We start from the raw sequence: 12,718 nt of genomic DNA, 5'->3' as shown, positions 1-12,718 counted from the left end.
GCCAAGCTGCAGGACGGGATCTGCTGGATCTCTGCGAGCCCTGTGGGGTTTATTCTTTGCACCACATCATGATTCAATTAACTGTTCCAACCCTGTCCTATCCTGCTGATTCTCTTTTCCCTTTTTTGTCTATCTTTGTGCACTTTTTCCCAGTGAAATTTGGGATTGTTTTTTTAATACATGTGTAGTATACTGGGTTCCTGTTCTTATTTTAAGCTTGTACCTCCTAAAGAAATATAAGTCAAGATCATAGACTGTCATTAACTTCTTCCTAAGCCAAACCAAATTATATTTGTTACTGCCTGTTGATGCAGGACATGCACGTCTAGAGATGGGACTGAAATCATTCTCTCAGTAGCCAGTCTGGTGTCTGACAGCCACCATCTCCTTCATATTTGTAACAGTGATCTGGAAAAAAGCAAGTCATAGCTTAAAAGCTGATTTGCGCAGCAAATAATTACAAAATAACTTTGAAGGCAGTTAGCTACTACAGAGTCGTTTTCATTGTTCAGTAACCTATCTTAAATATAGAGTAGGGACTTCAATATGTTCAGATGCAAGGGTGCCCAGGAACAGATAATGCATGTATAAGTTGCACAATGGAGAATCTCTATCTAGTGGAAAGCTTTACTGTTGAGAAGGACTTTTTATGTAATAACTGACAAACAAAAAATACCTGAAGCACCACTGCAGTTTGTGGCCTAAGAACAGTTCAGCTGCTAGTGGCACAAACAGACAAAGTGCAGTTGTATTGTCAGTGCTTTTAAAAGAATGCTGAAAAGTTGTGGAGGGTAGCTAAAGCAAGAAATAACTTTGTGGCTGAAAAAACTATTTCACAACAGGAACAGACAATCTACTTAGTTTGTCAAGACTTAGGAGGCAGTAATATCTTTGAAGCATCCACAGAGAGTTAAGGTAATGCTGAGGTCTAGTTGAATAGATGGATTTCCATTAAGACTTGGGCACTGTGTGGTGAACTTTGATATTCTCGAACTGGAAATAATATTAATTCTTAAGAGGATTCTTTGTATCCAGTGGAGTTGTGGTATATACTGCACTGTAAGTAGCATTTGCTGTATTAGTCATTCTGAAAGAATATGAATCTGTTTTCACATCATTTTGAGCTTCATGCCCTGCTTTTGTACTCTTGTTGTGTGCAATACAGGGTCACGTTTAGGATAACAAGCAACAGAGATTTTATAACAATTAAAATTCACAGAGCAGCCAGAACAAGGGGATTGGAATTCCAGTACATTATATAAAAACAATATAATTTGAGCAGGAACTCACAGGAAAAAATTAAGACCTATGAGTGAGATTCAGGAACTTCTGTTGGTTACTTTTTAGAATATTTTGCACAGGGGTGCTGCTGTCTCTCCTTAAAAGTAACTCATCTTTAGGTAAAAATGACAACATAGAGACATTCAGGCTGGTGAGATTAAACTGGGTCATAGTGCAGAATAACAGTTTATCTGTCAAGTGACTTCAAGCAGGGCCAAAGTAATCAATTTTGCAGGCAATACATGAAAGTTAATGAAAATGCAGAGATAAAATGATAACATATTTTGAAAATTATGGGTTTCCACATTACCATGGGTAGTTCTAACCTCTCAAGAAGATCAGACAAAATTTGTGAAGACAAGAGTAAAAATGTGATATCCCTAAGACAAGAATTTTATAGGTGATAGACTAGCACAATTATATATTTTTCAAACAATAACAAAAGAACAATTTGGGATGCAGTGCAAGTGCACATCATTTTGTGTTTCTGTATAAGTGAAGATGTGTTTCAATGTAACATTTTAATCTGACCAGAAGGGTTGGAATAATTCATTTTTGTCAGGGTTGTAGGTGACATCAGAATGGGGGCAAGAGGGAGCAGTCAGCACACTGGAGGGTGGTAGGCTTTTTATCCAGAACAACCATTCTTGTGAAAACCAGTGTTTTGCCTGAAAATGAGCAGGCTTAGATTCCTGAACTACTGACTAAGGGAATTTGTTTGTGGGGTTTTTCCTGGGAACCTGTAACGATTCTAGCCATGTCTCCGTAACTGTATTTGGTAAAAATGTTCTGGTTATGACTGCCCAATCTTAGTTTTTCTGTCTGCTTTAATGTATGTGGGTAACCCATGAAGTTGTTCTTTGTTCTTAATGTGCCACAAGTGCAGGTGTGTTGTAAGGAGTATGGAGGGGATTCGCCCAAAATTAATATTAAATTTAGTGACTCTGAGGGAAGCGTTGGTAAGAAAACAATTTTGCATGCACTGGACAGTGCAAATTAAAATGTGTTAATAGGCTGGCGTTTTTTGCCATTAAAGACTTGGTTTGTTTGTTTATAATTCCATATGCCTATAGTTCATAGCCTCATGTATCCTTAATTACTGATGAATGGTTCTCCAAAACCTATGTTTTGTGGCTGGTTAAATAATTCTTCTCTGTTCAAAGGGAACACTTCTTACTAGTGTTACTCACAGGACGAGGAACTGTAAATCTTCCATATTGAGAATGGACAAGATTCTGTGATTTTTTTCAGGAGCCAGATGAAGCTGATGTTAGCATCTCTGCTATTTGAAGGAGCTAGCATTTCAACATCCAACATGATGCAGCTGTAATGAAATGTTAAGGATGAGAGAGATCCAAGGACTGTTTGAAAAGGGAGAAACAAATGGCATACAAATTCTCTCTTTTTCACCTCTAGCTATGTAAGAAAATCATCTGTAAAATCTGCAAAAATCATTCACTGGGAATGACTTTGCCTCCAGGGAAGCCTGTTGAGTCTGTTGCCAGATTCAACCATAATTTCAGAATGGGAGTTCCTGTTGATCCTGAACACTATCAGATATATGCTGATCTATATAACATTAATTAAACCATATTCTCACCCTACTAAGTGTATGCACTCGCCGCTGAATTAACACATTTTGGTTTGGCCTTGCTCTGTAGGATTTTTGTGTTGAAAGCAGAATTCTCCAGACACTGAAACTTCTCCCCTGGCACATCTGATGTCCTGCCAGATGGAAAATCTGTCAGCATTTGTTTGGGTAATGAAGTCTTACAAATACTTGGTTCATTGCCATAGTTGCTTGGCACAGACAGCAGAAAATGTAGAAGCTTCAGTCATGCATAAGTCTTCATCCGCTTACACTGGAATTTAAGGGGTGTGCAGTCATCAGGAAGAAAGGAATTCTCAGGTTATTCATGGCCTCGAATTACATCAAAATTCTGAGTGAATGGACTCAGAGATTCATATAGATGTAAATTGACTAATTTGGGTATTTATTTTAAATTTTTTGATTACCTAAGTGCCCAGCCAGAAGCCCTGGATGCGTTGCCATCTCACAGAAACTTGTCCAACATGATACTGCACAAATGCTTATCTGGAGTTCAGCTTAATATTAAGACTTCTTGTATTGGCAATTTATGAGCTGAGCTGTAGGGAGTTTTTAAAAAATACTTCTGTTTCCACATCCAGTTAGACACATACTGAAAGCTGCTTTTAAAAACAATCTGTCTAGGCTACCTCTTTTCACAAAGTGAGCAGGAGCTGAGTTATCCTTCAGCTAAAGCCTTCTGTCACATTCTGCTAATGTTGACCAATGGGGCTTAGATTTTATTAGGAGACCATGTAGTGTGATAAAAGATATGGTGGGTTTTTTTTCTTCCCAGGAAAGGGAGGCAAATATTGTGACTGACATATGGAAATAATCAGACTCAGAATGAATGAAAAGTAGTGGGTTTATGGCAAAAAGGAGTCAGTGCTCTCCTCATATTATTTAATGGTTAGCTCCTCTTACTATAGATTGCATTCCAGGGCACAAGCAGAGATTTGTGCATGATCAGCTGTGTTACTGAGCAGATGGATTGTTTGCCATTGTACATCCTGGAGCTTTTATCAAAGCTTATGGCATTATTACTGGATCTAATTAATTGTCATTGTCAAGCCTGAGAGGCATGATTATTGTGTAGCATCCAGCTCAATTGTTCACTAATAGGGTGGGTCGCTCTTTTAGCCACCTAAAGATGGAAGCTGGTGGTTTTGTTACAATTATTGGAAAAACTGAGGAGTTGGAAAGGACTTAGCTGACCTAAAAGTACAGAGCGCTTTCTTAAGCACTTCAGCATCTTAAACATCACTCATCTGGATTCTTTTACATTCAGATATTGATTTCAGCCAAGACACTGAAAATTGTGGTGAAAACACTGAGTCTCAAAAGTGAATTATATCTCTGTGTTGCTGGCCTCTGGATAGCCTTGTCAGATCTTTCCACTACTTCAAAGGTGTTGAATAGCACAGGGCATAGGACTACACCTCTTAGTAGACCTCAGATGAGTCTTTTGAAGATGCAGTAACATTTACTCAGTTACTTTCTTCCTGTGGCCTGATAAGGAGCCAGTGCTGTTTCACAGTGCTTAAAATTGCCCCCTAAAATGTCAGTTTGTCTGGACTGTCTGCTAGAGTAGCAAGTATTGCTTATCAAGTTCTGCAACACTGGTACTTGACAGTAGAGGCTTTTTGTAACTGGTTTTTAAATTGTTTTATGTGGATAACAGTTAATCTCAGAAGTTAATGTGTTGTCATCCCCAGTATTTTCCTACTTTGGTCAGAATTTTATGTTCAGAAAGTTACAATTTTAAGCCATAGCAGAATCTAGCAGATTTCACTTCCATGTGTGCTTTCCTCGGTCATCAGCCAAGAAAGCAGCATTCTGTCATGCACAAGCAGTCACCATGGCTCTAAATATTTTTGTGAATTTATCACCAGTAGCTAATTCACTCTTGGGCACAGTATATTTGTCATCTATTAACAGAAAAAAATCAAAGGGTTTGGTTATCAATACCTTCTGAGAACATCATAAATACTGAGATGATTCACCAAAATCTAATCATTTTCTTGACACTTTTTGTCACACAGGTTCATAGCCAAGAACATTATGAGGCTGCAGCGTCTGGGGATAACCCATGTTCTCAATGCAGCAGAGGGGAAATCATTCATGCATGTGAACACTAATGCAGAGTTCTATGAAGGCACAGGCATCAGATACCATGGCATTAAAGCTAACGATACACAGGAATTTAACCTCAGTCGCTATTTTGAGGAGGCAGCTGATTTTATTGAGAAAGCCCTTTCCCAGAAGGATGGTAAGGCAAACTGAAATATCTTTCTACCATGTTTTTTGTGCACTGCATATGTTTCTTAGCAGTTTACTGTTGAAAATGGTTCTTTGCTCATATTATCAACAGAACAATCAAGTGAAAAATTCACATAATGGCCCTGCATCAAAGACACAAGAATACACAATGAGGCAGCTTAGTCTTCTGTTTATACATTTAGGTCTCCAGTACATGGCAAAGGGAACTCTGTCACTGCAGGGTTAACTTCGAAATGGGAAACAGCTGCTGCATCTTATTACAGTTTCTTTTGGGGAAGATATGTTTTTATTTTTCCTTAGAAGTGTTAAAGCACATTAAAAATATTTCTTAAAAAGTAAGTTCAGGGTCAAAAAGTTGTTTAAGGATATTAGAAATTTAAAGGCAGAAGTGATACAAGTAATGCAGGTGCTGAAGAGTACTCACATAACCTGTTACATGGGGTTTTTTCCAAATGTACAATAAGAATAGAGACTGTCACCTTACAGTTTTTATTACATTAAGTCATTACATTATTTTATGTGTTGATTGCCTCTTTATTTCTTAGGATTGCAGAAAAGCTGAAGGTTATATTTGCAATGTTGTTTATTGCCACATTTCTCTATAGTATGTTTCCTCAGAGCAGAAATCCTAGGACACAGTGCAGTGGGACAGATGGTGTTTGTGCTGTCTAACTATTTCAACTTACCAGTTATTTTTACACATGCTTAATTTCTTTCTTGCTTCGTGACTGAGCATTAAATAGGAGTGATGAGAACTGCCACAATTCTAGAAGTTTTTCCTCTGAAATGGGCAAAGGGGTACTGGAGCTGTGATGTGGGTTTTGACAGATGAAAATAAAGTTTACATCCAGTTTGGTGGAGTATGAACAATTCTAAAAATGGAAATGCAGCTCTTGCAGTTAGCATTGTGACTCACTGGAACAGGCTGCAAGAGGAAGGAAGGGTTTGCTGTGCCTCGACTGGACCTGCTCAGTTTGATCTCAGTAGTTGCAGAGTCAATCTCAATTTGCAGCAGCTCTGTTTGCTGATTCTTTCAGTCGTAGTTGTTTTTGTCTACCTTGCCCAGCACTGTTTTCTTAACAGTGGTAAACAAAGAGGAACTTCGGAGCTGGGTGATGTTGGAGCCAGTTTTAAGATTAACTGGCTGCTGCAAATAGTTTGTTTTGTTTGACATTAAAGTGTAGAGTAAGGGTAATGAAGAGAAGAGAAAAGAGAAGAGAAGAGAAGAGAAGAGAAGAGAAGAGAAGAGAAGAGAAGAGAAGAGGGGTATAATAGTATTCTCCCTCAATTTCATTTTAGTGTTGCAGTGCATGAAGTTCTGGAAGGCAGGTCTGGTATCCTGCAGGTCTGGAAGGCAGCCCTTCAGACACTGCCTTTCACAAAGAAAGGCCAGAAACCTTTTCCTTCTGACCATTTGCAGAAAAGTCAATTCTCTTCCATGTATATAATCAAGAATCTCTAAATTTTGCTTATTTATTACTACAGGCTCTCAAGAAATGTTGAGAATTAATTGTTTTAGCTCTTTACCATGCTAGTGGTTTGCCTTGAGCTGAGAAGCTTTTGCTGTTTAAGGCAAATGTAGTAACAGGATTTCTGTTGGGGTGATTCAAAGCAAGTTGTGGTTATGGTAAGAGTGGGTGTGTATGGTTCAGATGTTTTCTTGTCTCAAAAAACAGTTTACTCTGGAGAGTAGACTGGGGCCACATGTCCCACTGCATTTGGGAAGGGGGAAATTTCTGTGGCTGGAAAAGCACATCAAAGCAGAAGCAGCTGAGAAACAATAAAATCAGGTTAGATTTCTCAAAGGGAGCTGTGGCCTGCTTTTTTATTTTTGGATACCTCACTATAGGATTTACCCACGTGGTGGGTTAACCTTGGCTGGATACCAGGTGCCCACCAAGCCGTGCCAGCATGTTCCCTCCTCAGCTGGACAGGGAGAGAAAAATACAACAAAAGGCTCCAGGGTCAAGATAAGGACAGGGAGATCTCCCAGCAATTACCATCACAGGCAAAACAGAATCAACTTGAGGAAGTTAGTTTCACTTAATACCGATCAAATCAGAGTAGGATAATGAGTAACAAAACCAAACCTTAAAATACCTTCCCTCTACCCCTCCTTTCTTTCCATGTTCAGCTTCATTCCCTGTTTTCTGTACCTCCTGATCCCAAGCAGCTCAAGGGGACAGGGAGTGGGAATTGCAGTCAATGCACATTTTCACCTCTCCTTCCTCTTCATTCTCCTCCCCTGTTCCAGTCTCACCCACAGGAGACATCCAAGAGCTTCTCCATCGTGAGGCCTCCCCAGAGGCTGCAGCTTTGCATTAACTGCTGCAGTGTGGGTCCTGTCTTCCATGGGGGGCAGTCCTTCAGGAACAGGCTGCTTTAGTGCAGGTCTGCCTCAGGTTAGCAAGTCCTGCCTGAAAACCTGTTCCAGCATGTGTTCCTCTATCCATGGAGCCACAGGTCCTGCCAGGAACCTGCTCCAGTGCAGGCCTCCCACGGGGTCATGGCCTCCTTTGGGTGTATCCCCCAGCTCTGGCACTGCCCATGGGCTGCAGGGGGATGTCTGCTCTGCTGTGGCCCTGCATGGGTCACAGGGGGACAGCCTGCCTCACCACGGTCTGCCCCATGGGCTGCAGGGGAATCTTCTCCCCCGTGCCTGAAATACCTTCCCTTCTTCAGTCTTCACTGACCTAGGTGTCTGCAGAGTTTTTTTCACATATTCTCACTCCTCTCATTCACCTGCCATTGTGCAGCAGGTTTTTTTCCCCTTCTTAAATGTGTTACCCCAGAGGTGCTACCACTATCACTGTTTGGTTTGGCTTTGGCAGGTCCATCTTGGATCCAGCTGGCTCTGGCTCTTTTGGACATAGGGGAAACCTCCAGCATCTTCTCACAGAAGGCACCCCTGTAGCCCCTCCACCACCAAAATGCTGCCATGCAAACTCAATACAACCCACCTAATATGTAGAATGAGTTCCCTAATCAATCAGCTGGAAGCATTTTGTTGGTGCTGATGAGCAGCATGGTTAGATAGTTCTGCCTCTTGTTTCTGCACAGTGGCAGCTTCATCTACTTGAGTGTTAATGTGGCTTCGTAAATAGCTGGAGAAATAGCTGGGTATGATGCAACATGGAGTTAGTGTAGCAGTTGGCAGCAATGCAGCAAAAAGGCTGGATGTCTTTGAAGAGATGCAGTACATGGCAAACAGCATATTTGTCTTCAGTGTATTTTAAACTTCTTTTATTCGTGCTCTTTGGTACTGGTCATCTTTAGGAGCAAAGCTTGCCTAAACCACCAAAGACTGGAGAAGTGCAGTAAATAGACACAGTTTGACTCTTGTGATATAGTAGCAAATATGTTTTAGTGAGATTGTTTGATATGCAACCTATTATTTTTTTCTTTTGCATCATCCTTGATCACAGACTGTGTAGCTACTAACAGAGTGACAGCACCTTTCTTCCAACTTCTCCATGTCTCCTGTAGCATTTGGAATTCACAGTTCTCAAGCTGCAAAAGGACTAATATTAATACACTTCATATCCTAGCTGTTTCATATTGCTTTTCAAACATACATTCCACTATAACCCAAATTGTGACCTGTCTCCCCTGCAGGACAAGTGTTTGTGCACTGCCGTGAGGGCTACAGCCGCTCTCCCACGCTGGTCATCGCCTACCTCATGCTCCGGCAGAACATGGATGTCAAGTCTGCCCTCTGCACTGTCCGGCAGAAGCGAGAGATTGGCCCCAACGATGGCTTCCTGAGGCAGCTCTGCCAGCTCAACGAGCGATTAGTGAAGGAGGGCAAGCTCAAGCCCTAGAACAGAGCACTGCAGTATTTTTTTTTTTAAGTTTCTCAAACGTTTAGAGGATGTCTTAGGTGCTTTAGAGACCCAAATTGCAACCACCAACCTAAAGCGAGACAGAATTCCTGCTTGTCTAGTGCAAGTATCTTTCTTGAACTCGGTGACTGTCTTTCAAGATGGTACAAAATTGTGTCACTGTTTGGAGCTGTTGCCATAAAGAGATGTTTTTAGAGGGGTAACTCCAGTGATTACGTCTGTCTTCACATGTATTTCAGTGCCCCTGCAGACTCCATAGCATATGTGGTTTGCATTGACATTCAATGTGATTTATTTAAGGTTTGTCTTTAATCTCACCAGAGCCCCAGTTTCTGGAATCCCCAACACATCTCTTCACTCGCTCTTAATAGGAGCACTGTAATTTCTAAGCTTCTTTTTCATACACACAGGTGCCTAAAGTTTGAATGTAGGAGCTTCAAGGAATGGAGCAGCATATATACAAATGCACAGATGCACTCACTTAGAAAATGAAGTGTATGCAGTGTTTTGTGTGGATTTATGCAATATGCAGTGTGTGATAGTAAAGTCATTCAGAGCCCATGCTTGATGCACACTGTGTTTCCAAGAACAGTTGTATCTCCTGCTGTTACAATTGACATGAATAGTCTGTTACTAAATGTACTTTCATTTTTATTTTGAAATCATACTAGAAAAAAATGTCAAGAGCAAATGCTGAGAGAAAAACTTGAACAAGGAAGAAATAATATGACTATTTAGAAGTGCTTGTGGTGGATGTATAATTAAGTCCTAAGTATCTGAATATAATGGCTTTCAAAGCTTGTATGAAACTACAGTGTCTTTATCTCTTCTTTACTATCACTGTTTAGTAACACAGAATGGAATGACCACACATGCAGATTACTTCCAGCACAGGTGTGCTTACAAAGCAGTTTGCAGAAGAACACTCTTGACTTCTTGGATTGCTTGCATGGTATCATTAAATAGAAATGAGCATTGTAATGTACCACACTGTATAGGAAATATTTACGTTCTATTAAAATAAAGGATGTCTTGATTCTGTTTGCCATGCAGATGAAATGAGTCATTGCAGTGTTGGGAGAGGGAACTTTGTTTGCACTGTGCCTAAGTGTGTAAATGTGTGCCTGTGAGTTACAGCACTGTCTTGATGCAGATGATCTCCCACTGCAAACTTGGGATTGTTGGTTAAACCATCAGAAGCCGGGGTGGCTGTGTTCCATTCTTACCTGTGCTTTAATGTAGTTCTAGAATGAAACATCTTAACACAGTTTTAAACAGAAACACTGTGTCTTAGTGACACATGATCCCAGGTCTAGTTTTGTCTGCTCAGTTTAGTAATCAGAAATCACAAAGGACGTCCATACAGTGTTTTACTTCTGTTGCTGGGGTTGTGTGGTTTGGAGATGTGGGAGTGGCAGGGGGAAGTTCTGTGTACCAAGGTAACTTTCTTGAAGTTAAACTGCATTATTCTGCTTGAGCACCAGTCTTACTGTTGCTCCTTCCACAGGACGGAGCTGCCACTTCAAGTAGCCTTTTCTCTATTGTGTCCTTCAAAGTGACGACTGGGGACCACTCTACACAGTGTTTCCTGTCACATCTCCACTGTCAGTCAGTATTCAGTGTTGCCTTGAATCACGATGGTTCAGTAATAAAAAGCAGTCGTCAATTCCACTAGCTAATTACATACATGTCTGCTTTCTCCCATTAATTCATTTAATCAGGAGTAAATGCTTCTTCAAAATTCCTAGTTGTTAATTTCATGTTGTGTGAAATAGGAGTAGTGGGTTTAGAAATAGGAATACTGGCCTTACCTTTTCTACAATACTGACTTTTCATACTGCAGTCTAATTTATAAATTACCCTTTTAAAATTTTTACTATAAACATAGATTTTTTTGGTCTTGTCTCACACCATGTATTCTTAACACCTATTTGCACTATAAGGAAAAAAAAGGGAAATTCATGTGGATGCACTTTGTCTTTCATCTGTTACTTGGAAGTCAAAATTCCAGTCCATTAAAGAGCTAAGAAACCATCAGGCATTAGACCTTTGTTACTCTTGGATAGATTGTAAGAAGGCTGGTAGTTGTCAGATTAGGACCAGAATGGTTTGTTAAAATTGAGTCTGTTTATCTTATGGCTGTGTTTCTGTAGTTGTCAATATCAAGAAACACTGAAAATCAAAACAAGGGGGAATGTGTTCTTATATTCAATATAATCTTTTACTTCATGGGACACTGGTCACTTTTATGGTAACTCTGGCTCATTTGTCTTAGTAAAATAAAACTGGTTTAGCAAATGTTTTGTAATACAAGGGTGGAGAGGCATAAGTAAGACAATGTTATAAATTAGTTTGGAAGGTGAGACGATATATCGTATTTTAAATTACTGATAGGCAACTCAGTAATGAAACCATTTCTGCTTTTAGAGCAGGCTAAAAATAGTTAGAATGTCAGCCCACTGCTCTATTAATGGATCATACCCTTTCTCTTTTAGTTTTGCTCTCCAACTACAGTCACGTTCAAATTCCTCTGCCCGTTTTAGCTGGCCAAGAAGATCTTGTATGCCTCTAATCCATAGTGATATGCTGTATACTTCTAAATTTCTCCTTCTGATTGTAGAAGGAAAGATTGCATAAAACATGGGAAAGAGAGCTTTCTTTCCATGTAATATGAAATTGAGAAAGTATTGGAAGAAAAGAACTTTTTATTCCTCTGAAATTGCTGTGCACCTGCCCTTTGCTGTGAGATGTTTCTTACAAGAACGCTAATTTAGGAAGATACATTTTAAAAGAACTGTTTGTTGCAAACAGCAACACTCTGTTTTTGGAGTTGAAACTCCTTGGCCACAGCTAAAATAGAGTCATCAGGATTTACATTAATATGTTTGTCCTGAACAGCAGTGTGGTAATTTTTGTGCAGGTAGTACCGTGGAGAAGGGATGGTGTCTCTATAAAATATGCATCTATCATGGAATGAAGATCTCTACCTTGCCAAGTCTAGCACAGTGAAAGAAAAAGCAACAGCTTAGAGTTTTTCATTCTTAAGAGTTAGTGAAGTTAGAGAGGGGGGGAAGAGAGAAGGTGAGAAGCTACTCATACTTTACAACAAGGAACAAAGATGAAAGTTCAGATAGACAAAATGATGATCCATGTAAAACTAAATTCACTTACACTGAACTCTTTCTTAGCTGATGAATAAGTACAGGAAAGAAGTCTGTAACTAAAAATAGCAAACTAAACTAAACTAAAACTAGTGATTAAAAATCAAAAATAATAACATTTTATAGTTCTTTTTTCATCCCTTGGTCCTGCAGTGAGACTACAGTGTTGGCAAGTGTTGTACCCTGGTATGCAACTCTGCACCATGGGTACTGCCAGAAACCACCACTTCATGAGAGAATGTTGCACTCCTGAAAAGTGAGCATTTCATTAAGTTATTTCAAACTTAGAATTAATAATATCTGAATGCAGAAGTAGCAGCCACAATATGATGTATTGTAATTCCATTTTTGGGTGCCTGTATTAAAATTGGACACCCTTTTCTTCTCCAGTAATTATGATTGGTGATGCGAGTGATGTGAGAATTAATCTTCATAAAAGGCCTTGGAGATGAAAAGCACTGTGTATAAGAGTAATGCATGCTCTCTGAGTTGAAAAACAAATTTGTGTCAAATACACGTTCCTCCTCCTCAGCAAAGAACAACAGCAGAAAGAATATTAGCAATGT

The 12,718-nt window shown here is 39.7% G+C and overlaps 1 protein-coding gene across 1 annotated transcript; it reads left to right on the top strand.

Annotated features, from left to right (window-relative positions):
• The first annotated feature begins 2,596 nt into the window (after positions 1-2,596).
• On the top strand, positions 2,597-10,045 carry DUSP3 (dual specificity phosphatase 3). The gene is given in 5 exon segments (XM_008641251.2): positions 2,597-2,607; positions 2,943-3,019; positions 3,022-3,040; positions 4,912-5,138; positions 8,765-10,045. Coding segments are annotated over 5 exon segments (540 nt in total). The 3' UTR covers positions 8,971-10,045.
• The last annotated feature ends 2,673 nt before the right edge of the window (positions 10,046-12,718 follow it).

Source organism: Corvus brachyrhynchos, unplaced genomic scaffold (assembly GCF_000691975.1).
Source record: "Corvus brachyrhynchos isolate BGI_N302 unplaced genomic scaffold, ASM69197v1 scaffold30, whole genome shotgun sequence".
Lineage (NCBI taxonomy): Eukaryota > Metazoa > Chordata > Aves > Passeriformes > Corvidae > Corvus > Corvus brachyrhynchos.
Note: the sequence above shows the minus strand (reverse complement) of the source record. Positions and strands in the feature narration are given on the sequence as shown.